General features: G+C 39.0%; 1 protein-coding gene across 1 annotated transcript in view; it reads left to right on the forward strand.

Moving 5' to 3' along the window:
* DENND4A (DENN domain containing 4A) overlaps positions 1 to 27,335 on the forward strand; it is a 153,057-nt gene that overhangs the window by 91,875 nt on the left and 33,847 nt on the right. The window contains exons 16-23 of the mRNA XM_049782828.1: positions 7,527 to 7,660; positions 12,742 to 12,877; positions 13,487 to 13,693; positions 13,784 to 13,912; positions 14,160 to 14,301; positions 14,674 to 14,802; positions 18,234 to 18,350; positions 24,376 to 24,469. Coding sequence (XP_049638785.1) covers positions 7,527 to 7,660; positions 12,742 to 12,877; positions 13,487 to 13,693; positions 13,784 to 13,912; positions 14,160 to 14,301; positions 14,674 to 14,802; positions 18,234 to 18,350; positions 24,376 to 24,469 — 1,088 coding nt within the window. The remainder of the gene's footprint in view (positions 1 to 7,526; positions 7,661 to 12,741; positions 12,878 to 13,486; positions 13,694 to 13,783; positions 13,913 to 14,159; positions 14,302 to 14,673; positions 14,803 to 18,233; positions 18,351 to 24,375; positions 24,470 to 27,335) is intronic.

Here is a 27,335-nt window from a genome sequence, read left to right on the forward strand (position 1 = left end):
CTATATGAAATGCCTCAGAAGCATTTCTTTGAACCTTCTAGATCCTAAAGGTCCAAGAAGGTAAGGGAATTCGTTTAAAAGAATGAATTTAAGACCAGTTTCCAATCAGCTCTGTCATGCACTTTTTTAGACAGCAGAATATCCCCCAAATACTAACAGTTATAAGCACTAACGGTTTCTGTTACACTTAGTAACCGACAAAAGAACCCTGAGCTCCAGGTACCAAAGTCTAAGCAAAATTCCCCAAGTGGAATCATAGCACGGCAGGTAGAGAGTTCTAGGGAACAGAGGAAAATGAAGGATGTGGGGGCGCTCACTAACAGTATTAGAGGATTCCAGTGAGAAAAGGCATGAGCAGTGAAATGAAGGCTTCAGCCTCGGGCTCCCTGGAGTTTCCAGGCCTCGCCACGCTGTGCTGACTTCCAGGAGTCCTCAACTCCCACTCTTTGACTTCCCGCTCCGTGTCCCCATCCCATCCAAGCCCTCCCCCCAACCCCACCCCCCGCTGCCAGCGAGCCTACTTGTATTGTAAACTCCTGTACTGACTATGAACCAGATAGGTAGCTGTGTATAATGTAGTTTTCAGAAATCTTGATCTTCATTGAAGTAAGCTACATGCATCTTCCTTCCCAGAAGAAACTCTTAACAATAAATGAAAAAAAGAAAAACTTTGATGCTTAAGTCAATGTGATATGCTTGATTGAAAATATTCTTGGTTATGTTCTACTTTTCAACTTCATGAGTAGTAGGTAGTGAATATGAAACATATACAAGAAGTCTTAATTCATTGAAATTCCACTGGAGATGTAGTCCTATGTCTGCTAATGAATGTAGTCACTAATGCTGCTATTTTTTAATATAACATTAGATATGTTTCTTAGTTTCCTATCAATAAAATAAGAGCTATATTTTAAGATTTCTAAATCATGCCCAGTATGATTAAAAACCTTAAAATCCTATTTTATATTCTGTTCTGTTTGGGTTTCTTTTTTTTTTTTTTTTTTTTGGTTTTTGGTTTTTGGGTCACACCCGGCAGTGCTCAGGGATTACTCCTGGCTGTCTGCTCAGAAATAGCTCCTGGCAGGCATGGGGGACCATATGGGACACCGGGATTCGAACCAACTACCTTTGGTCCTGGATCGGCTGCTTGCAAGGCAAACACCGCTGTGCTATCTCTCCGGGCCCCTTGGGTTTCTATTATAAGTTGATGCACATACTTTCTGACAAAAAATTAACATACTTATATTTATTAGATATGAAATTTTAGAAGAAAATGAATATTCTACTTGTAATTAGGAAACAAGACCTATACCATTTATAGGAACATCAGTGTCTTCCAACATCCTTAGATAGGGTTTCTTTTGGCACTTGAAAGATTAAGCTTTCCAAAACACTTGATGATAAATATAACAGTTTTATTATATTGTGAGAATGAACAGCTGAAGTAAAGCATTTTAATATATAGTATGATTTTAAAGTTAAAAACATTGTACTAAACAGTTTCTTACTTGAGGTAGATAACCATTTTAAAACAAAAATTTCGGAAGTAAAGGCAATTTCATTTAAATTGCTGCAGGAAAATCTATAAGAAGTGACACATAAGCAGCAAGGAATGATTTTTAAAATATTTAACTCAGTTTATATAGTTCAAAAATTTTAGCTTCACTTAAGAGCTCATATTGTAGCATATGGTTTTAAATTCTCATTAATATGTAAGACATACAAGACTTGTAACTTCCAAGTGCCTAGAGTATCATGTTCTAAGGAGGATATTCTGCTGACAACTACTATCTTCTATGATCTATTCTAGTGTTTTCTGAAAGAAGGTCACCTGTTTGATAAGAATCAGTGTGGGCATGATTAAAATAATTGCTTAAAGATTATAAATTCTCACCACCAAGCCAACAAAATTAAAAGCATGTAATCCAAACTACACCAATCAGACTTGCAAATATACCTGTCAAGGAGCAGACTGTGAGACAAGGGAATCTGGGGACACTGGAGGAGGGAAATTGACATTGGTGGTACAATTGGTGCTGGAGCGTTCCATGACTAACACTTGTACATAAATAACCTTGTAAATCAAGTGCTTAATAAGAAGTTAGACTTTAAAAGAATATAAATTATATGTCTCCCAAGAGGAATCTCATTTTTATGAAGTATAGATAGTATATTCGTATTTTCCTAAAATAATGTTTCCTACACCTGTTTATTTGGGGTCCACACATTGTACTGCTCAGGAGTCACTCCTAGCTGTGTTTGAGCCTATTTTTTCCCTATTTCTTTTAATCAGATCTTCTTACCTCTGTTAGTGAGATACAGGAAATAAATACTAATAGTTATATGTCACCCCAATACTATTTATTAGGTATGCTTTGGTCTGTCAGTATTGCCCAAAGTGGCAACACTGCCCACTGGAAAGTGCAGGAATGGTTTAGGGAAATGTTGAATGATTATTTTTTTCTTCCGAAAAGGGAGGATCATATCCAAATGGAAACATTTTGACTGACTTTAGAAAGATGAAGTAATACTGTATAGGAATAAAGAAAAAATACATAAGAATTATGAGTTTTGTTTATGAAATAATTTAAGAACCATGTGTTCTTGTTCTCCATATGATCATATTTTAAATCTTATAGTCGGTTTCTGGATGATAGAGCTTTGCTGAGGGCAGTTTTGTGTAAAAAATAGTCTGGTGAGATTTTTTTTGGTTTCTGAAGCTTTCCTCTGCAGTGTTTCTGAGTATATTAATGTCTTGTGGGAAAAAATTGAAGAGAATATGAAAATTACTTCAATTTTTTTTGTTTTGTTTTTAAATTACTTCAATTTTATCTTTCGTGGGTGTCCACTTTTTTTCTTCCAACAGAGACAGATGTCTCTCTGTTTTCCAAATGACAGAAATGTCCAACTGATAAATGTAGGTTTTATTACATGGCTGTTCTTTAGAGTTTCAAAATTAACTAAAATTTGGAGACATTGTGATTTACAATACTGTACACGAGTTTCATGCATACAATTTTCCAACACCACACGCTTCACCAGTGTCCCCAACCTGCCAAAAATAAATTGAATCTGTGATCTACAGTGAAATTATAACTTATGGGTTGGTATGGGAGGGCATCACATCAGGGCAGCATGTGCTTTGCTCCCTGAGTCATTTCCCTGGGTCTGCCATTTTAATACATTAATACACATCACACTAGTGAGGATCAGAGAAGTGAGTATCTTTTTATTTATTTTATTATTATTATTGCCAAATCCTGTGCCACTCAAGGGTTACTCTTGGCTCTGCGTTCAGAAATTGCAAGCTTAGGGGACCATATGGGATGTCGGGAATCAAACCTAGGTCCATCCCAGGTCGGCCATGTGCAAGGCAAACACCCTGCCATTGTGCTATCACTCCATCCCCAGGAAGTAATTATCTTGTACGCAATGTTCCATTGCATGGAGTTATGGTTTGTTTCCAATTTTCCTGTGATGTGGAGTATTTAGTGTAGTTTTTTGATTCTTCTCTGCCTCTTATTTCATTATCTTTGCTGTTCATAGAGGTAGATTAATTCCATCTCAAAAAGTTTTTGTTTTGGGGTCACACCTGGCAGTGCTCGGGGGTTACTCCTGGCTCTACGCTCAGAAATAGCTCCTGGCAGGTTTGGGGGACCATAAGGGATGTCAGGATTCGAACCACCGTCCTTCTGCATGCAAGGCAAACACCCCATCTCCATACTATCTCTCCGGCCCCAGAATTTTTTTTTGAGTATGGAGCTTCTTGTTTGCTCACTTCTATGGTTTTGACAAAATATTCCTGGTGGGTGTTTTTAAACATTTTTTAGTCTTTCTGAATACTGACATTGGTGTTCTCTGTTTTCATTTAAAATTTGATCTTTAAACTCTTTGACTAAATGTTCGAATTGATGGGAAACAAAGAACATAAAAGGGAGACAAAACTCCCTAAATTCATTACATTGCCCTAATTCACACATTTACTTCTAATATGGTTTTCAAAATTATACGTTTTCTAATTTTTTACATTGTCAGTTCTAACATGCGTTTTAAGAGTATTCCCAATTTCAAGTAAATTTTTATTTCTACTATAGTAAAAAGCATAGATTAGAAAGCAACTTTTTGTTTATTGTTGATTTTGGGGAGCAGGAGGCAACACCTACCAGTGCTGAGTTATTACTCCTGGCTCCGTACTCAGGAATAACTCCTGGCAGTGTATTATCTCACCAGCCCTCAGAAAGTAATTTTATAAGTCTTAATTCCCCATTCCTTCCCACCCCACCAGAGAAACCACATTTCTTCAGTAATTTTTCTTAAGATTTCCAAAGAGGGGCCACAGAGAGAAGATAGTAGGTAGGGCATTTGTCTTGCACACAGTAGACCCCAATCTATCCCAAGCACCCCCATAGGGTTCCCCTGAATACTACCAGGAGTGATCCCTAATCACAGAACCAGGAGTAAGCCTGAGTACACCTGGGTGTGACCCCCAAACAAAGACTTCCACAGGGGTTGGAAGATGGTCAGATGGCTGGAGCACATGCTTTACATGCTAGTTTAATCTTGGCATCATATCATCCCCCAAGCATTGCTGAAGTAACCTCTTAGTGATGACCAGAAATAGTCCCTAAACATTACCAGGTATGTTCCTGAACTGAGATGGAGTGAGAGAGATTTCAAAAGATGGCTTAGTAGTTAAACTGTCTTGTAAGAGACCAAGATTCCAGTCATTGGTGCTACTGCATGTGGCATGCTGTCGCAGGAGCATGCTGTCGCAATTCTGCTACTGTAATTCTTACAATGCAAATAATTTATAGCCACACCACAGTTTTTTTGGAGTTTTGGGCCACACCTGGCAGTGCTCAGGGTTAATTCCTGGCTCTGCACTCAAGGATCACTCCCGGCAGGGCTTGGAGGACTGTATGGGACACTGAGGATTGGACCCAGGCTGGGTTCATGCAAAGTAGCACCTTACCTACTCTACTATCTCTGTACCTACTGCACTTATCTCTCAAAACCCTGTAATTCTTTAAGGCTATTAGTATCCCTAAGAAATACCCACCATCTATGACCTGGAGATTTTACACCTGACTGCTAATAGTCTTAGAACTGAGGAGGGAAAGTTAACAGAGGTTTCCCCCTTTGTTGTGTGTGTGTGTGTGTGTGTGTGTGTGTGTGTGTGTGTGTGTGTGTTTACTCAGTCTTTTTAATTTCTCCCACCCCTATCTTTACCTGCTGTGTCCTCATGGAGAGACAAAGTAACTTCATTGCCCTGGGTTGGGCCAGGGATCAAGATAGCCCTAAATGCAGCTTTGCTTTACCTTTACCTTGCTTTACCTGCACCTGTGTACCTCTACAAAGACCACTGGCACTTTCTATTCTTGATCATTCTGAGGTTCCAAGAGCAAAAGTGGTTTTCTCTCTCTTTACCCCAATGCCAGATATGTTACTATCCAATATCACAGGTCTCAGGGTCTACTTCGTCACTTCAAAAATGTTTTGAGGGCCGGGAAGGTGGCGCTAGAGGTAAGGTGTCTGCCTTGCAAGCGCTAGCGTAGGACGGACCGCGGTTCGATCCCCCGGCGTCCCATATGGCCCCCCCCAAGCCAGGAGCGACTTCTGAGCGCATAGCCAGGAGTAACCCCTGAGCATCAAACGGGTGTGGCCCAAAAACCAAAAAAAAAAAAAAAAAAAAAAAAAAAAAAAAAAAAAATGTTTTGAGGCTGGAGCAGTAGGTACAGTGGGGAGGGTGCTTGACTCATTCCGTGTGCAGCCCAATTTGATTCCCCAGACCCCTCTCAGTAAGCTCTGAACACACTGTTTTGTGTGGCCCCAGAACTAATGCGCACATGTGTGTATGTGTGTGTGTGTGTGTGTGTGTGTGTAAAATATTTAGACCTCCCATCTTACTCTTGTTTCCTAATGGTTCATTTTATCTTCATTTCTAAATTCCAGGTTGTTACATTATTCTATTGATATTCAGGAAGGATTGTGGATAAATTGCAGTGTTCAATTTGTCTTGTTCAACCAGAAGTTTATGGGATCAGAGAGATAGCACAGTGGTAGGGCATTTGCCTTGCATGTGGTTGACCCAGGAGGGACCCAGTTCAATTCCCAGCATCCATATGGTCCCCCAGCCTGCTAGGGGTGATTTCTGAGTGCAGAGCCAGGAGTAATCCCTGAGCACCACTGAGTGTGACTCAACAGCCAATCAATCAATCAATCAATAAAGTTTTAAAAAAGTTTATTAATCTCTACTTTGTTCATTATTAATGTTTGTATTGCATATATTTAGCAGACTTTATTCATTTAACTATCTTTTGTTTGTTTTTTGGCCCATACAGGCGGCGATCAGGGGTTACTCCTGGCTCTGCACTCAGAAACATATATATAATGTGATTATATATAATATATTGTATATTATATTGCATATGATATAAAATATATTATAAATCTATTGCTACTAATTGGAATTAATATTGAATTGAGGTGAAAATGTTTAAGCACATCTTACTGTCTAGCAGGGGTCCTCAAACTTTTTAAACAGGTGGCCAGTTCACTGTCCCTCAGACCATTGGAGGGTCTGACTATAGTAAAAACAAAACTTATGAACGAATTCTTATGCACACTGCATATATCTTATTTTGCAATGAAGAAACAAAACAGATACAAATACAATATGTGGCCCGCGGGCCATAGTTTGAGGACCACTGGAGGGGCTAGAGAGATAGGAGCTAAGTACAAGCTGAGGGCACAAACATATTTTGCCTGCCAGAGACTCAAAGTCAGTCCCTGGCACCGCAACCCCTTGGTCCCCAGGTTCTTCTGGGATCACGTGCTTTGCATATCAGAGCCCTGGGTTAGGTCTCCAGGCACCAAGCTTATTACAACTCCTGAGTACTGCCAGATATGGTCCCAAAACAAAAAAAAATTTTTTCTTTTAGTTTTGGGACCATACCTGGAGGTACTCAGGGCTTACTTCTAGCTTCATACCCAGGATCACTCCTGATGGATCTTTGGAGACCATATAAGGTGTCACAGGTCAAACCTGGATCTGTATGCAAAGCAGGTACCTTACCTGCAGTATTGTCTTTCAGGCCCCAAGAGAAAATTATTTCTTAAATATGTAAATGTTAAAACAACATGAAAACATATATTGGCAAATGCAAGTCCTATCCCTCTCTATTTATCTCCCTCCCCGAGATAAGTATCGTTCTTAGTATTCACTAATAATTCTTTGTCAGAACAAACATATATGAATACCATTCTTGCTCTCTTTCTTACACAGACTATATATGTGTATAGAGAGAGGGATGATATATATTTAATATTTTGCACCTTGCTAATTTTATGTAAGATCTTACAAATCTTTCTGTAAAAAGTACATAGAAAACTTTCTCATCCTTTTTTTTTGTCCCCTCAAAAAAAGTTCCTTCAGGTCAATTATATAAATGATTTATTATCCCCCAGTAGAGGGGAAACTTGGCTGAAAAAATGTATTCATTTCATGTATATTTTAACTCCTTCAGGTGGATATGGACAAGAGTGGTGAAGTCCGACTTATAGAACTGGATGAATCTTTCAAAAGTGAACATACTGTTTTTGTAACCCCACCTGAGATCCCCCATCTACCTGATGGTGAAGAACCCCCTTTACAGTACAGGTATTCGAGAGGCAGAATATTTGAGATTGAAAGAGAGAAGCAATCCATCACCTGTGACGTAGCTTTCTAAGGACTGTGGTATTTTCAAAAATCCAAACTTTACAGATCCCTAATTTTTAGGTGGTAAGCAAGCTTATCCCACATCCATTATTAAATTTTGAGGAATTTAAAGAAAAAATAAAATATTTCATGATATGAAGGCTTGGGAAGTTCACTATGTCTGCAAAAGTATTTGTTTTCTAAATGCTGATTAAATTTACCTAGAAAACAAAGCGGCACTTTCGTTACATAATTTTGACTCGTGCTTCTTGCTATAGTTGGTTTTCTTCCATTTTTCTCTCTCCCCACATACATATTGATTATTTAGATTATTAGTCTAAACAATGATTAAATCTAATTTAGAGTGAATATTTGTGATGTTGATTGGAAGGATATTAAGATTTTAGACTGATTTTCTCATGAGTTTTTCTGTTATGGAATTTCAGAACTAATTATTGTTAATTTAGGGCTTTTGGTCAGATACTAAGTGCTTAGTATAAAAAGTCTTGAATGTGGAGCTAGAGAAAGAATATAGGAGCTAAGGCAGTGTGATGCCTGAGCACAGAGCCAAGAGCACCGTTGTGTGTGGTCCAAACTAGAAGAATTCAAAGTAAAGTCTTGAATGATTGATTGCTCCTGCCTTCGAGTCTAGTGGAAAAGAGAAAAGTTCTGAGCACAGTGAGATAAGGACTATGACTGCAGTACCTTTATTATAGCTCTCTATATCAGTATATTATACATATCTATGTGTTACATAGTAGAGATGGCATCTAGAATACATGTTTTTATTCTAACAACATAAAGATTCTGAAGCCATTTCCTGACTATCATTAGTTATGGCAGCTTGTGGTTTTCACTGAAAAGGGATTTTTTTTCAGAGTATCCTATTTATAACTTGGACTGAATTCTTCCTTTCTCAGATAAAAAAGTGGTGTGACAAATGCTGTGGATATTGATCAATTTGCATGCCACTTGATTTCTACCCAGACTTTTCACCCATATTCCCCTCATTTTTTGTAAGCCTGATTTTTGTCAAAGATATTGAATTAATCGCTCCTGGCTTGGAAGGACCATATGGGACACCGGGGGATCAAACCGCGGTCTGTGTCCTAGGCTAGACGCCTTACCTCTAGCGCCAATACTCTGGCCCTAAGCAAGATTTCTTTTTGAACATCTCTTTAGGAGATTATATACTCTTAAGATTTATTTTGTTATGCTTCATTAATGTTGTTTGTTTTTCTTTTTGAGTGCACTTTCATATTTAGTCCTTATTAAGAAAATCACTTAGGGGCCAAAGCGGTGGCGCAAGCAGTAAGATGTCTGCCTTGCACAGGCTAGCATAGGATGGACCTAGGTTCGAGCCCCCAGCGTCCGATATGGTCCCCCAAACCAGTAGCGATTTCTGAGTGCATAGCCAGGAGTAACCCCTGAGTCACTGGGTGTGGCCCAAAAACCAAAAAAAAAAAAAGGAAAATCACTTAGCTGGAACTGGGGATACAATTTACAGATCAGGGCACTGTGTGGCCCAGCTCTCTTATCTCTCACCTCCCCCCCCCACACACTTCAGGAGCCCTTTGAGACCCCACACAGCTGGGCTGAAGCAGTGGTGCCTCACTGCTGCATCTTACTATTTAACTCTCCAGTGCTACATATCACAAAACCTCCTGGGGCCCCCTGAGCACTACTCAGGAAACTAACTCCCCCAAAATGTTGACTGTTTCTTAAAAAACCTAAGTAACTCTTTCCTTTAGAGTCCCAGTATAATGTTGTTGTAATCATACCTGTTGCTTGGGGGGAAAAAATGTGTTTAATGAGCACAAATCAGCCCTCTTTAATAAGAGATAACCCAAATATGTGTGAAATGATAAGGTAGTAAATTCCATAGGATACTTGGAATGATCTCATTTTTAGACCATATGCATACAGTTAATTTTTTTCCTAATTTTTATTATAGCACTGTGACTTACCAAGTTTTTCTTTTTTTTTTTTTTTTTTTTTTTTGGTTTTTGGGTCACACCTGGCGGTGCTCAGGGATTACTCCTGGCTGTCTGTTCAGAAATAGCTCCTGGCAGGCACGGGGGACCATATGGGACACCGGGATTCGAACCAACCACCCTTGGTCCTGGATCGGCTGCTTGCAAGGCAAACACCGCTGTGCTATCTCTCCGGGCCCACCAAGTTTTTCTTAACGCAGTCATTTTAGGCATTAAATATTCAGACACCAATCCAGTGTGACCTTTCTTTCACCAGAGTCCCAAGTCACACACTCAGCATCATAGCCTGCTTCTGTGTAGGCACAAATTCACTTCATATTGTTTGTTACAACACAAAGGAATTATCAAAACTTAGATCAACAAAGGGCAGTTTGAAATAATTGTTATATCTCTAGTGGTACTAAAGTCAGTGTCTAAGGATTTACTGGGCTATGGTTGGTGCTAACTGAACCTTCTATGTTACTGTTTAGTTCTCACTGAGATTGGTAGATTCCTAGGTAACTTCCCCATCAGATTTCCTGTAATACTACTGGGTTTACACTACTATAAAACATTGAGGTGTCCAGGCTTTATAGGCCTGAGCCTATAAATTTGGTGGCTTGTAAATTTCCAAGATTAAGTCTCAGAGCTGGTGGGCCTTTTCTTTCGGAAGGTAGGAGGTGGTATTTGGCTGCTGTAGTTCATGGAGAAAGGGAAATTTGCACCCCCTCTCCACTTTCTGAGAAGGCCACAGAAGTATTAGCCCAGTCTGGGTTACCTGTGCCCATTATCAGTGGCCCTTATTTTCTTTTGGAGCTTGGTAAAGAGCCCAGACCATTTTTTCTGCCAGAAAGATAATGAATGGATGGGGCTTCTGGATTTCCCAGTGGCTCAGTGAGTGCTGAAGGACTCAGCCCATTTCCATTCTGGGGGGAAAAAAAAAGTCCCAGAGATTTCAGCCCTACGTACAGTGAATTTTTTTTTTTTTTTGGTTTGTTTTTGGGTTACACCTGGAGGCCCTCTGGAGTTACTCCTGGCTCTGCGCTCAGAAATCGCTCCTGGCAGGCATGGGAGTACCATATGGGATGCCGGGATTCGAACCACCATCTGTCCTGTGGTGTACAAGGCACATGCCCTATCACTGTGCAATCTCTCCGACCCCTACAGTGAATTTTTTTCAAGGACACCATTTTCCTGAACTTTTGTTATTTTATTTCTGTTTATCATTTGTTACCTTGTTTCTATTTCCACTTGTCATTTGTTCATTACCAAGACTACTGAATTTGCCTTTAATAAGATAATACAGTTTATCATCTTTTATTATAGTTTTTCTTATTTATTCAGATGTGTTAAGAATATTATGCCTGGACCAGAGTTATAGCACAGTGGTAGGGCGTTTGCCTTTCATGCTGCCAACCCTGGATGAATCTGGGTTCAATCCCCAGCATCTTATGGTCCTCAGAGCCTGGCAGGAGTGAATTCTGAGTGCAGAGCCAGGATTAACCCCTGAGCACTGCTGGGTGTGGCCCAAAAATTAAACATATATATAATGTCTTTAATGAAGAAAGCATATGCCCTTAAGAAAGTCAACTGTTTATTGCTGGGACAGTTCTTTCTATCATGTCTAGTCTTAGTGACTACTTTTTTGGGGGGGGAGGGGAAATCCAAAACCCAGTGCTACTCAAGGGTTACTTTTGTCTCTGTTCAGGGACCATTCCTAGCGGTACTGAGAGAATCATATGTGGCGCTGGAGATTGATCCCAGGTCAGCCACAGGCAGGGCAAAAACCCTGCCCCTCTGTACTATGGCTCCAACCTGACTGCAACTTTTTAAATGCTAATATATCTTGCACTACACACAGATTAAGCCCACCTCCTCAGAGCCACACATTTCTGAATTTTGTTTTGTTTTGGTGTTTTGGGTAGCCACATCTGGTGGCGCTCAGGGGTTGCTCCTGGCTCTGTGCTCAGAAATCACTCCTGGCAGGCTTGGGGAACCATATAGGATGCTGGGGATTAAACCTGGGTCCATCCCAGGTCAACTATGTGCAAGGCAAATGCCTTACTGCTGTGCTATCACTCCGGCTCTCATTTCTGAATTTTTTTTTTTTTTGCTTTTCTCCAACTTCCTTTATTTTTAGATGAATGTATTCTCAGTGGTAGCATGCATACATTTTCATGTATATGAGATTCTGAATTAGGACCCCAGAACCACAAAAAATAAATAACACCAACCTCCGTAATGTTCTTTCTCATAAATGAGGACCTGACCCCATTCTGATAAACTGATGAGCCATTTCATGCTAATATGAGAGCTTGCCCTCATGTGCTACCTGAGTAATTTTTTAAAAATGGATTTTTAAGGTAATTCACAATCAATTCAAAGCAATATGAATTATTGTCCTATTTGGAACCTACTGTGGGCTCTTCAGCAGTGTCTCCTTCTCTACTGTTTGTAAGAATTTACAAAAATATTGGCATTTTGTTTGACCTGTTCAAGGGCCTGTTCAAGGGCCACTCTGGTAGTCCATAGGGGACCATGTGGTGATAGGAATCAAGCCCAAGCCTCCCTCAGGCCTTTGAACTATCTATTCAGACACAAAGTACTGACGTTACAATGTGTGCACTGTTTACTTTGGATATTAAGTTCTAAAACTTGGAGAGATAGCTTGGAGATAGAGCGTTTGCCTCACACGCAGAAGGACGGTGGTTCGAATCCGGCATTCCATATGGTCCCTCAAGCCTGCCAGAAGCGATTTCTGAGCATAGAGCCAGGAGTAACCCTGAGTGCTGTCTGGTGTAACCCAAAAAACAAACAAAAAAATTGTAGTTCACACTTTTCCCTCCAAGATATATGTTTAAGTTTGTGATTGTCTACATTTTTAAATTTTACGGAAAGAAAAACAGTATTTGTTGCCCGTTTTGTTCATTCATATAAATATTGAGGTCTAATAGGGAGAGGTAGTTAAAATAAATTCTAAATTAGAAATTATTGCTTACATTTTTTCAGCTTGTATCCAAGATGATCATTTGTGTGTGCTTGAACTTTATTTTTCTCTTCAAAAAACAGCTATAATGGATTTCCAGTTCTTAGAAACAATTTGTTTGAGAGACCTGAAGAATTTCTGCAAACACGAAAAAACAAATTGCCTACAAAATCAAGTACTCCTGGCAGCCCATCTCCCATGTTCAGGAGAACAAAACAGGTGCTTTGAAATTTTTTTTATTCTTCCTGCAACAAGTACTCTAACAAAAAGTAAATTTGGTATTTGGTTTCCCTTAATGTTATTTACTGCCCTACATATAACTATTACTAGATTTTGGTGTTTCCACAAACTTTCTGAAGATAATTTTGAGTAATCTGACTTCAGAAAATTAACTTTACCATTCAGTAAAAGGTGCTAAAGAATGTAAACTTGGGGCCAGAGCAATAGCACAATGGAAGGGCATTTGCCTTGCACACATAGCTGACCGGGGACAACCCCGGTCCAATTCCTGGCATCTCATATGGTCCCCTAAGCCTGTCAGGAGTAATTTCTGAGCACAGAGCCAGGTGTAACCCCTGAGAGCTGCTGGGTGTGGCCCAAAAACAAAACAAAACAAACAAAAAAGAGCGTAAACTTATAGGGCAGGACATATAGCACAGCAAGGAAGGCACTTGCCTTGCACATAGTCAGCTGAGGTTTGTTTCCTGCTACCACATAGGGTCCACTGATCTTTGTCAGGAGTAAAACCCCAAGCACCATCATGTGTGACCTCAAAAAAGGTATAAATTTATTAATTGTATCCTTGCTTTTTTTTTTTTTTTTGCCTAGGAAATTAAATCAGCCCATAAAATTGCCAAGAGGTATTCTTCCATTCCTCAGATGTGGTCTAGGTGTCTACTACGTCACTGTTACGGATTATGGTTTATTTGTCTCCCAGCTTACGTGAAAGTCTGTCATTCAAAAGTCAGGGCTCTGAAAACTGCATATGATGTGCTCAGAAAAATGCAGTCAAAAAAGATGGATCCGCCTGATGAGGTGACAGATATTCCTTATGCTGCTCTATTTCATTCTAAATTGCCACACAGATCTTTTGTTTGGGCTCACTTTGAATTCCTTGTGTTTCAGGTGTGCTATCGTATTCTTATGCAGCTCTGTGGGCAGTATGATCAGCCAGTACTTGCAGTTCGAGTGCTCTTTGAAATGCATAAAGCGGGGATTGACCCCAATGCCATTACTTACGGCTATTATAATAAGGTAATTACTTTGATTAAAGGAGAAAGGGGATTACTTTTGTGAGGATGGAACCTGAATGGCAGAAAAAAAAAAATTGCCAGAAAGTTTATTTGGCATTTATGTTAGAGCACCTGAAATTATTTTGTAAATCAAGGAACATTTGTTCGTTGTCATTTATATTCTAGAACCTATTTTCATGTTCTTTATTCAACGAATGTTTATGCCTAACGATGATTTTGCTAATTGTCTTGTTTTATTGAACGAATAGGCTGTTTTGGAAAGTACCTGGCCTTCAAGAAGTCGTAGTGGCTATTTTCTTTGGACAAAAGTAAGAAATGTTATTTTAGGAGTAGCGCAGTTCAAAAGAGCGCTGACAAAGCACACGCACTTATCACAGACAACTCTCTCAGGTAACTAAAGGTCAAAAGATGGATATGTTTTACTCTTTCATAAAAATCACAATTTTAGCCATCTTGAATAGTTTGTAAATATTGGGTATTTCCTAGTTTTTTATTGCCATTATGCTAACTTCAAAATAATCCTATTTGAAGAACACCAAATTGGTCCTTTTTTCCCCCCCTGAAATTGTTATTAGCCATTGGAGGTCTTATTAATAGTTTGTTCATGGTCAGTAACAATTCACAATAGGTTTCTCTGTTATATTTTGCTAATTATATGGCACTTCCATATTCCCTTTAAGCAAATTTTAGAGACAAACTAGTGTATTATTTTGGTATCCTTGAGTAGTAAAATGCTGTCTGTTACATTGTGTTCTTAAGCAGATGCCAGTGACCTGGATGCTGTCAGTCACGGCAGTATGGATAGTGCTCGTGAGACCCACACTATGGAGCAGGCACCTTTTAATACAGGTTTAATCAAAGTGTATGCTACTGATGATAGAGCTAGTACAGGTTTGTGTGTGCTTATGTGTACATTTATCCCAGTGCATTGTACAAATTAGGTTTACTGGCCTGTCCTTTATTTTAGATTTCGTTTTCAGTTCAATTTACATTTAATTTACTTGTTATTTTTGTATGCTAGGATTTGACTTGATATTGAATGAATAAGTTGATAAACTTAATGAAGCGCAGTTTTATCCATGATCTGACGAGAAAGGAAAGTGTAAGAGAAAGAAGTTATAGTTATGTTTTCAAGTATTTGATAATTGAGTTAGCTCTGGATAGCACACAGATCTATCATTTCATTTTCTTGGAATAAATTCTTTATAATTAAAAATATTATTAGAGATATCTTTAAGTCAGAAGCTTAATCCCTCATATGAATTATTAATGTCATAAAAACATTACCTTTCTTGCTCAACAAGATATTCTGTATGATGTATGATTTTTTTTTTTTTTTTTTGGTTTTTGGGCCACACCCAGCATTGCTCAGGGGTTACTCCTGGCTGTCTGCTCAGAAATAGCTCCTGGCAGGCACGGGGGACCATGTGGGACACTGGGATTAGAACCAATCACCTTTGGTCCTGGATCAGCTGCTTGCAAGGCAAACACCGATGTGCTATCACTCCGGGCCCTGTATGATTTTTTTGGTCTTTATTTTGTTGTTGTTGTTTTTGTTTTTTGGGCCACACCCGGTGAAGCTCAGGGATTACTCCTGGCTATGCGCTCAGAAATTGCTCCTGGCTTGGGGGACCATATGGGAGCTCAGCGCATGCAAGGCAAATGCCCTACTGCTGCAACACTGCTCTAGCCCCTGATTTTATTATTATTGAGGCTGGAGAGAGAGTACAGTGGGTAATACATTTGCCTTGCACACAGCCAACCTGTGTTTGATTCCTGGCATTCCACAGGGCTCCCCGAGAATCACTAGAAGTAATTCCTGAGTATTGAATCAGGAGTAACCCCTGAGTATTTGTCTGGTGTGTCCCAAAACCAAAAACAAAAGATTTTTTCATTATAGGGTTTAGAGAGATAGCACAGCTAATAAGACACTTGTGTTCGTGTTACATACACCCAATCCCAGTTCGATCCCCATCACCATATGCTTTGCAAACCCACAACGCATGATCCTGAGCACAGAGCCAGAAGCCAGAAGTAAGATCTGGACCATCCCTCCTTCAAAAAACAACCAACTAGATTTGTTGACAGCTAAGTAAAGGGTACTCAGGAATTTTTTTATGCTGCATTATGTTTGCAACTTCTCATAAATCTTAAACTTGATGGAAGTTAAAAGTTGTAATAAAAGTATTCAATAGAGGGCCAGAGTGATGGCGCAGCGGTAGGGCATTTTTGCCTTGCATGCGGCTGACCAAGGACGGGCTGCGATTCGAATCCCCCAGGGTTCCATATGGTCTCCCAAGCCAGGAGCAATTTCTGAGCGCATAGCCAAGAGTAACACTTGAGCATCACCTGTATGGCCCAAAGCCCAAAATAAATAAATAATAATAAAAAATAAAAGTATTCAGGGGCCAGAGAGATAGTACAGAGGTAGGGACCCGGTTTGATTCCTGGCATCCCATATGATCCCCCAGCCTGCCAGGGGCTATTTCTGTTAGAGTGCAGAACTAGGAGTAACCTCTAAGCATTGCTGGATTGTGGCCCCCAAATCAATAAATAAATAAAGTTTAAAAAAAAATAAAAGTATTTAATAGATATAAAGTAACTACATAGAAAATAGAAACATACACGTATTGATACTAATTTTATTAAAATTTAAGTTTATATTTATGCTTTCTCTTAAGAGTTATTGAAGTGTATACCTTTAAAAGATAGGTTACTGGAGCCAAAGGACAATATAGATATTAAAGTACTTGCCTTTTATAGGGACATCCTCTGTTCAATCCCTACTACCAAGGGTAGGTGTGATCCCCGAGCACAGAACTAGAAATAGGTCCTGAGCACTGCTTGGTGCAACCTCCCACCAAAAAAAAAATTTGTTTTTAGTTTTTGGACCATACCCAGTGACGCTCAGGTTACTCCTGGCTATGCACTCAGAAATCGCTCCTGGCTTGGGGCCATATGGGATGCCAGGGTATCGAACCACGGTTCATCCTAGGTTAAATATGCAAGGCAAATGCCCTACCACTTGCGCCACTGCTTCGCCCCCCCCCCCAAATTTTAAGGTATTACAGTAAAAACATAGTGGTAGTTTTTTTAGATAGTTTTTTTCAAGTTTAATATACCCCATGGATCATCTTTCTTTTTTTTTTTCTCCTGGATCATCTTTCATATAGTTTTAACAGCCCAGTGTGTTATAAATTGAAAATTTGAGATAGAAATAAAATAATTTGGAGCCAGAGTAGTAGCACAGCGGTAGGGTGCTTGCCTTGCATGCTGCTGACCCAAGACAGATGCAGGTTTGATCCCTAGCATTCCATATGGTCCTCTGAGCCAGGAGCAATTTCTAAGCAAGCACAGAGCCAGGAGTAACCCCTCAGCACTGCTAGGTGTGATCCAAAAATGTAAATAAATAAATAAATAAATAAATAAATAAATAAATAAATAAATAAATAAATAAAAAGGATTTAGTGGCTTAAAGGCTCATGTCTCCTAGGTCAGAGTATTTGCATTCAGTATTTTACATAATGTATCTTGGGTTAGAGAAATAACTCAAGGGACTAGATCATATTATTTGCATGCCATAGCTCTGGATTTAATCTCTGACCCCAATTGGCCCCACTGCAATACAAAAAGCAAACCCAATACCATGCCAGACACAGCTACTACCTACCATGGGGGTACCCAAGACCCAAAACCATACTAACTTGTGTTCTGGTGCCAATTTGATAAGAACAATGTTCTCAAATTGAGTTTCTTTAAAAGAGCATATTAGATGTTTTCTTTTTTTCATGCAACCTTTCTTTTCCTTAATAGTCACTTTAATGCGGACCTTTTTTTCTTCTTCCCTTTCAATTTGTACTATCTGAAATTCAATAGAAGTTTTAAAAAAATGTATTACATGTCACCAAATTAAAATGAATTGCTCATTTCAGGGTGTAATGAGACATTTGACTCCCTTGAGCTGTATGAAAATGTTTTGTTATGAATCCTGCAAAATTCTCTTCTTTGTGATTTGGCCATTAGGCTTTTACCTAAAAAAGTCATTGTTTTGTATAAAAGATGTTTGGTTTATCTGTGTTTTATAGAGGCCCGAGAAGAGTGTGAATGTACAATTACTTGGACTATGGTGTGGAGTCAAAAATAAATTCTTTGAGATAGTGCATTCTTACATGAATAGAGATGGAGGAAAGCTTTCCCCTAGACACTATCCAGAAAAAAATCCATACACAAACTCAAACAATAATATGTTGCTTCTTATTCCAATTGTTCTTTCTAAAAAAGTTTCTGATAAACAGCACAGAATTATTTTTTATTTTTTTCAGGTGGCCAGTCTGATCTTGGATATAATTCATTATCCAAGGATGAAGTTAGAAGAGGGTATACATCTGCTGAGGACATCCAAGAAGAGAAAGATAAGAAAGGGAGTGATTCCAGTTCCTGTAGGTGTTGTTCAAGTTGATCTTTTATAAAACTGTTTATAATTGAAAACATAAGAGAAAAATTTAGGAAAGTGCTAAGTTTATTTTCTGCTTTCCCATTATAGCTCCCCCTTTCCTCCCTTTATAAACCTCCAAAATCTCATTTTTCAACATACTAATATTACATGAGTGAAGTATATAGTCTCTTTGGAGAAGTCAACTCTTCAATCAAATACTGCTCTTTTTTAGTAAAAATGTGTTTGCTTAAACGTCAACTTCAGGGCCCGGAGAGATAGCACAGCGGCGTTTGCCTTGCAAGCAGCCGATCCAGGACCAAAAGGTGGTTGGTTCGAATCCCGATGTCCCACATGGTCCCCCGTGCCTGTCAGGAGCTATTTCTGAGCAGACAGCCAGGAGAAACCCCTGAGCACCGCCGGGTGTGACCCAAAAACAAAAAAACAAAAACAAAAACAAAAACAAAATCAACTCCAAGACTTAATAGTATTTTTTATTTAATACATGTTTAAAAATTCAGGAACCATGATTTGCCCCAGTGTCAAAATAATAATTCAAAAGTATAGTGTTGCTCTACTACACTAGCCATCAGAGTACAAGGATCCCTCCTGGATCACTCTGCCATCATCACTATGTCCTTACTCTGCCCCAAACTAGAAAATTTCAGGTGTTGAGGCAAATTCTCAGGGTCAATTTTTATTTATTTTTGTAATACCTTTATTTAAACACTGTGATTACAGACATGACTGTAGTTGGATTTCAGTCACAAAAAGAACACCCCCTCCTAAACCAGTGCAACATTCCCACCACCAGTGCACCCCATCTCCCCCCATCCACACCCATGCTTGTAATCAATACAGACATTCTACTTCTCTTGCTCATTAACTTTGTCTTGGTAGTTGTTAGTGTTCTAACTGCACTCACCCCTCCTCAAGGTGAGCTTCATATCGTGATCTGGTCCTCTGGGCATTATTACAATAATGTCTTTTATTTTCCTTAAGACCCATAATAAGTGAGACTATTCTGTTTGTGTGTCTCTCTCTCTGCCTCTGAGGGTCAAATATTAGTAGCCATTGTTTTTTCTCTTACTAAATGTCTTTATATTCCACATATGCATGAATTAACCTGTTATTTATTCTTTCTTTGACTCACTTTTCTCAGCATCATACTCTTCAGTCCCATCCAAGTTGTAGCCAATAGATATATTTCATCTTTGCTTACAGCTTTCTAGTCTTCCATTTTGCTTCTCTACCACAGTTTCTTCATCTTCTCACTTGTTTGGAGGCACTTAGGTTGTTTCAAGATTGTGGCTATTATAAACAGCGCTACAGTTAACATATAAGACTGTATGTATATGTTATAATCAATGCTTCTGTGCTCCTGAGTTAAATGCCAATATGTGGAATCACTTGGCCATAATAGATACTTGATTTGGGGGGAAGTCTCTACAGTATTTTTTAGGGGCTAAACCAGATTCCATCAACAGTGAATTAGGGTTTTTTCTTTTTCAACCGCATTCTCTTTGATCTTTGCTATTCTCAGTAGGGATATCCCATTGTCATTTTGATTTGCATTTTCCTGATGATAAATGACTGAAGAACATTTTCATATACCTACTGGCTATCTGTACATCCTTGAGGAAGTGTCTACTTGGCTCCTCTTCATTTTCTATTGGATTTTGTGTGTGTGTTTTGCTTATTAATTTTTGTGAATATTTTATTATTTTGGATATTAACCCTTTGTCGGTTACCTGGTGAATAATTTTTAGCCTTTTTTTTTTTTTTTTTTTGGTTTTTGGGACACACCTGATGACACTCAGGGTTTACTCCTGGCTATGTGCTCAGTAATTGCTCCTGGTTTAGGGGACCATATGGGACTCCAGGGGACCAAACTGTGGTCCATCTTAGTCATGTGCAAGGCAAATGCCCTGCCACTTGTGCCACTGCTCCAGCCCCTGAGTCATTTTTTGCAGTGCAGAAACTTTTTAGTTAGCTATACTCTCATTTCTTGAATTTTGCTGTTGTTTTCAGTTTTGAGGCCATATCTGGCAGTGCTCAGAGGTTATTCCTGGCTCTTGGCAGGTTCGGGGACCATATGGAATGCTAGGGATCAAACCTGGGTTGGCTGCATGGAAGGCAAATGCCCTACCTGCTGTACTATAGCTCTAGCCCCTACTTTTGCTTTTGTTTTCTTGCCCAAATGCACCAAATCATTAAAGAGGTCTCTTGAAGTCCATTATCATGAAGAGTTTCTTCCTATGCTTTCTCATTATATTTTAATAATTCATTTCTCATATAAGGCCTTTCATCCATTTTGAACTAATTTTTTTGTTTGTTTGGTTTTGGGTCACACCCAGCAGCACTCAGGGGTTACTCCTGGCTGGCTCAGGGGACCATATGGGATGCCGGGATTCGAACCACTGTCTTTCCTGGGTCGGCTGTGTGTAAGGCAAACCCCCTACCACTGTGCTATCTCTCCGCCCCCTTGAATTAATTTTTGTCTGTGGTGTGAGATAGGAGTACAGTTCATTTTCTCTTTCATGTGACCAGTCAGTTTTTTTCAACATCATTTATCCAAGAGGCTTTCTTGCTCTACTTTATGCACTTAGCTCCTTTGCCATTTTACTGTTCCCACATATGGAGTGAATTTCTGGGCTCCATATGCTATTTATCTGAACTTATCCTCTTTTTTGGGGGGGAGTCACACCCGGCAGTGCTCAGGGGCCACTCCTGGCTCTACGCTCAGAAATCACTCCTGGCAGGCTCAGGGCCCGGCAGTGCTCAGGGGCCACTCCTGGCTCTACACTCAGAAATCACTCCTGGCAGGCTCAGGGGACTTTATGGGATGCCGGGATTCGAACCACCGTCCTTCTGTATGCAAGGCAAACGTCTTACCTCCATGCTATCTCTCCGGCCCTGAACTCATCCTTTATTACAATGTCACATTTTTTTAGGGTTTTTATTGTTGTTGCTGTTGTTTTGTTTTGTTTTGTTTTGGGGCCACACCTGGTGACACTCAGGTTATGTGCTCAGAAATCGCTCTTGGCTTGGGGGACCATACGGGACGCTGGAGGATCGAACTGCGGTCCATCCTAGGTCAGCGCATGCAAGGCAAATGCCCTACCACTTGTGCCACTGCTCCAGCCTACATGTCCACAATTTTGAGCTTATAGCATAATTTAAAATCAGATAAAGAAACGCTTTCCTCTTCTTTTTTTCTCAGGATGCTTTGGATATCCGAGAGTTTTTATAACATCATATAAATTTGAGCAATGTTTGTTCCTTGTTCCTAAAGAACGTCATGGGAATTTTGATGGGGACTCCACTGAATCTATAGTGTTTTAAGTAGAATAATAAATTTTAGCGAGTGTTATTTCTTTCAATATTTAATTCTTTGTGTCATCTTCCATTTCTTTTAACAGTGATTTGTGTGGGTTTTTGTTTGTTTGTTTCTGGGCCACACCTGGGCTATTCTCAGAATTTACTCCTTATTCTGTACTCAGGGATTACCCTTGGCAGGCTTTAGTGACCCAATGGGATGCCAGGGATCTAATTTCAAGTTTCAAGTGTCTGCAAGCTAAGCATGCACCTTACACTCTGTATTATCTCTTTAGCCTTCACTTTTTTTTTCTTTTGGTTTTGAGGCCACAGCTGACAGTGGCTCAGGGATTATTTCTGGCTCTACAGTCAGGAATTACTCCCAGTGGTTGCTCACTAGTACTGTATGGGATTCCAAGAATTGAACTCCAGGTCAGCCACATGCAAAGCACATGCCCTACCCACTGTTCTATCTCTCTGGCCCCTCTCTTTTTCTTATTTATTTATTTATTTTGGTTTTGGGACCACACCCAGAGGTACTCAGGAGTTACTCCTGGCTCTGTGCTCAGAAATCGTTCCTGGTAGGCTCGGGGATCTATATGGGATGCCAGGAATGGAATCTGGGTTCGTCCTGGGTCAGCTGTGTACAAGGTAATTGCCATGTTTGCCAGTGCTATCGCTCTGGCCTCCCTCTTTCTTTTTTTAAGTTGGTCCCCAGCAGTTAAATTTCTCTTCTACCTTATTATTGGCATATAGAAATGCAATGAATGTCTGTGTATTGGTTTTTGTATCTGCCATTTCACTATAGAGGCTTATTGCTTCTCATTGATTTTTTCCTAGTTGAGTTTTGATTGAGTCCAGGGTTTTTCTATGTATAATATTATGTCATCTATGAATAATGATCATTTTCCTTCTTTTCTCTTTTTTTTTTTTTGATTTTGGGCCACATCCGGCGGTGCTCAGGGGTGGATACTCCTGGCTGTCTGCTCAGAAATAGCTCCTGGTAGGCACGGGGGACCATATGGGACACCGGGATTCGAACCAACCACCTTTGGTCCTGGATTGGCTGCTTGCAAGGCAAACACCTCTGTGCGCATATCTCCGGGCCCTCTTTTCTCATTTTCCTCTTTTTATCCTTTTTTCTTTTTCTTTTTTTTCTTTTTTTCTTGATTTTTTTTGAAACCATTTCCTTAGGTGTTCAAGGGTTATTCCTGGCTCTCGCACTCCAAATTCCACTCTTGGCAGGGCTCCAGGGACAATATGGGATTCTATGGATCAAACCCGGGTCAGCTGTATGCAAAGAAAACTTTTTTATACACTATATTACCACTCTGGCTCAAAATTTGAATCCCTTTAAGATTAATTCTTTCTTGCCTAATTACTATATTTCAAGGACTTCTAATACTGTATCCTATAATAGTACGTAACAGTGAAACATCCTTGTTTTAGACCCGATCTTAAGAGAAAGGCTTTCATTTTTTTGCCATTGAGTATGATGTTGACTGTGAGTTTGTAATATATGGACTTTACTATATTGAGGAGAGGTCCTTCTGTTCCCATTTTGTTTCTGATTTTTATCTTTCCTTATATTAATGTGACATATATATACATAAGTATATATATATATATACATATCCATACATACACATATCCATCCTTCTATCCTTGCATGCCTGGGTAAATCCCACTTGGTATAGTATGTGAACCTTTTAATATGTTGTTGAATTTGTTTCCACTAAGATTTTTTCTGGGGGTCTTTTGCATCTATATTTCTGAGGATTTTAGTCTATATAGTTTTTCTTTTTTTAGCTTGTCTCTGTCATTCTTTGGTATTAGGGGATATTGGCCTCAAAGAAGCAGTTCAAGGAAGTCAGAGTCACGGTTTCTTTGACTTTCTGGGAGAACGTAAAGAAAGTAGTTCCCCTGAAGAGTTGCAAGATCTCACTAGTTGAGCCTTTCTGGGCCCTGATTATGTTTGGAGGAGACTTTAGATGGCTCTTTTCATTTCTGTGTTACTATTAACTGTCCCAGTTTTCTACTCTCCACCTGATTGGGGAGTTATAATACCAAACACTTAGCCATTTCTTCCTCGTGGTACTCCAAGTTTATGACATTAGGTTTTTCACTGTGCTCTTATATAATCTTACATCTATTGGTAATGGTGTTTACATAAATTAGTCATTGTACTTTACTATTATTACCACACCCACAAACAAGGTGCTATTAATTTTCACATTATCTAGAGATTCCTTCATACCAACCACCCTTCCACACACCTTGGTAAACTCCATTTTTGTCCATAAGAGTCCATTTTCATTGATCATTGTCTATTTTATTTTTGTTTCTCTGTATTCTACATATGAATTAGTTAATCTAATGTTTTTCTTCTGATTTATTTTGCTTAGTATGACAACCTCTAGTATATCCAAGTTGTAGGATGATGGACAATTCATCTTTTGTTATAGCTGAAGCTCTTTATTGTATATACCCCTCCATTTCTTTATCCACTAGCAACCCAAGTCTGTTAGGGCTTTTAGGTTGTTTCTAGAGCGTTAACTGTTGGAAATAGCACTGCTGTGAACAGAGGTGTGCTTATATCTTTGCAAATTAGTGTTTGTGGGTGTTGGGGCTAGATGCCAAGGAAAAACTACTTCTCTTTATGCCTCCTGTTAATATATAGATTTTATTTTAACAATTTCATTATCTCTTTACAGTATCGGAGAATGAGAGTACAAAAGGAAGTGCAGATTGTCTTCCTAAGCTCAATTATCGGAGTACTTCCAGTATAGTTCGCCTTAGAGGGCAAAAGTAACAACAATGCTGAAAAAAATATCGGGAGAAATTGTGGGTGAGTTGAACAATACATCTTTGTTATTAAAGTTCTTTTCAAGTGAATATTTTTGTTTTGTTTGTTTTTGGCCTGTTCCCGGTGGTGCTCAGGGGTTCCTCCTGGCTCTTTTGTTCAGAAATCGCTCCTGATAGGCTCAGGGGTCCATATGGGATGCTAGCGATCGAACCTGGGGTCCATTCCAGGTTGGTCACGTGCAAGGGCAAACCACTGTGCTATTGCTCCAGGGCCCTCTAGTGAATATTTTTAATTTAATTTAATTATTAAAAGAGCATGTATTACATAGTTGACAGCTGGTTTGTAATACATTTGGTCTAATGTGAGAGCAAAATTTTTCAAAAATAATAGAAAGGAAAAAAGAAAGAAGAGAAGAATATTCAAGAAGCAACAGTGAATAATAAATTTGTATCTCCAAGAGGTCGATTTAATCATTGGTCAGAAGTTAGTAAACTCTTCTTGCTATCCAGTCATTCTGTTCCTTCATTTCTTTTCTGGGACATTAAAGTGAATTCAGCTACAACGATTGACATATATTGTTGATGTAGTCCTATGGAGATGTACAGTATTAAAACAAATTGACTGTATTTGCACAGTCAGGAATTCAAACCACTGTTGCTAATACTATGGCTTTTATGGATGTGATCATGGCTGCCAGTTCTCCCGGAAGTACAAGATGGGGGAGGGGAGATGGAGGCTACCCACACTCACTCCAAAAAAGGCCTGGTGATATCAGCCCAAATACCAGTATACCTGGAGTTTGGTCAGACTGGTGTTTCTGCCAAGCGTGGTAAAGCAGGACTGTAGAAAAAGTGGTGACTACAGGTGATGATGGATGCAGCAGGTGTGGCTTCAGGCCAAGCTTCTACCCTTTCCTCCCAAGACTGCCCGTTTTCATCTGTGTGGCCAGTGCATCCATGACTTTTCATGGCTTAGCTTATATTTTGAGAATAGAGCGAGTCTGTGAGTTGACCCTGTACAAACATGGCGACTCTCTAGTGAATGTTTTTTAGACTTAATTCTTCAGCACTTTTGTTTTAATATTCATTTGTGCCAATTTTCTTGGTAGAGCTTTGTAGTTTGAATTCTTCATTTCATAATGTAGAATTGTAAAATAACATGCAGAAGAAGTTTAATAATGTCCTTTTTCTGAGTTTTTATTATAATAAAATATATTTTAATAGAATATAAAATTATTCTAAATAAAATCTAATAAAGTAAAATATTATTCTAATAAATATATAAAATTATATATAAAATATGTTAATTCTAATAAAAAAGAAACCAGTAAGTCATATACTACCTTATAATAAGACATTCTTTGAGTATTGGATTGAGGTTTAGTTATCCCAAAGTTTCTAGAAGGGAAAGGGATATCCCATACCCCCTATCCAGGGAGGATAGGGGAAGCTGGTTCGATAACAATTCTCTGCAATAAGTATTCCACACAGATATGGAGGATATAGCAGACAAGAAAACACACACTGCAAGCTGTTCACCCACCAGCCAGTCGCTCCAACACACGGAACCACAAGCCTAGATGACAGCCCCAGCTAAGCTCTCCTGCTTTCCATTTATTCAAATCCAATTCAAGCCCCTCTGCAAGGGGAGGGGAAAAAGCAGATCAAAGGCAATGGGAAAACAAGACCAACAGAAAATAATTAAGATACAAATGAGAAATATTTGATACAAATGAGAACTATTTCAAAGAAAGGCCTCAACTTACATCATATTTCCCCCTTTCTAATTCTCTAAAAATTAAAAATATATAGAAAATAAGTAATAGGCCCCCAAAAGACTAATTAAACTAAGTGAATAACAATCATTTACATGGGTGCAAAAAAAAAAAAAAAAAAAAGGACTGCTTGAGAGTTTTCAGAGGAAGGAATTAGGATCAGTAAGACTGATCCTGACTCAGAATTGCATGTGAAGCCAGTATCTAAATGAAGCATGCACTTTCTTGCTCTCATGTGGTTCCTGCTAGTTAGAAATAGTCCTTTAGATAGTTCAGATGACCAAACCTATTTAGAGATAGTCTTTCAGATAGTTCATAACTTTGGGGGGAGAATAATATTTTTTTCTTTTAAAAATACTTTGTGTATAGTATTTTATATTTAATACAACAGTCCTTATTCTAATAAGAGAGGATATTAGCACTGTCTTAAAGATGAAAAAACTAAGGTACAATCTGTTGACAGGTTACCTAAGTTAAGAGCTAGTTAGGATCCAGGATAATAGTTGGATCCTGTTATTCAGGAAAGCAATAGACATATTTTCACACCGGGCCATTTTGTGGGGGAAGAGGAGAATTCAGAATTAATTCAGAATTTCTTGTGTAATGATTGATTATAGAATTGCATTACTTTATTTTTACATCAGTTCAATTCTGTATTGTATAATAATCTTCAAAAAAGTCTTAAATGGCCTTTGTTGCTCATCTGAAATGTGTTTGTAACTGGTTTTGGCTGCAAATTCTCTGCCATTAAAAATGCCATTACACAACCCATTAAAACTTTTGAGGTTAACTTAAACTAGTAAGCATGTGCATGGAACTAGATAAATGTACTTTGCCCTCAATGTTTAAAGAGTTACATAAGTCTAATATCTTTAGATTATATGGTGTGCTGCTAAGAAACAATATGTACTACAACTGGGGATTTGAGGGACAAAGTAATTGTATTGTACATGGGTTCAGTTTTGTTTTTCTGAATGTTCTTTGGCTGAAAGTTCAAGGCTGGGATATCATCGATGGAACTACTGAGAATCCTGTTTATGGGTGATTGGGCTTCCACTGTAACTTTACCCTGTCCTCTTTCTTTGCATCTTTGT

Source organism: Suncus etruscus, chromosome 1, assembly GCF_024139225.1.
Source record: "Suncus etruscus isolate mSunEtr1 chromosome 1, mSunEtr1.pri.cur, whole genome shotgun sequence".
Taxonomy (NCBI): Eukaryota; Metazoa; Chordata; class Mammalia; order Eulipotyphla; family Soricidae; genus Suncus; species Suncus etruscus.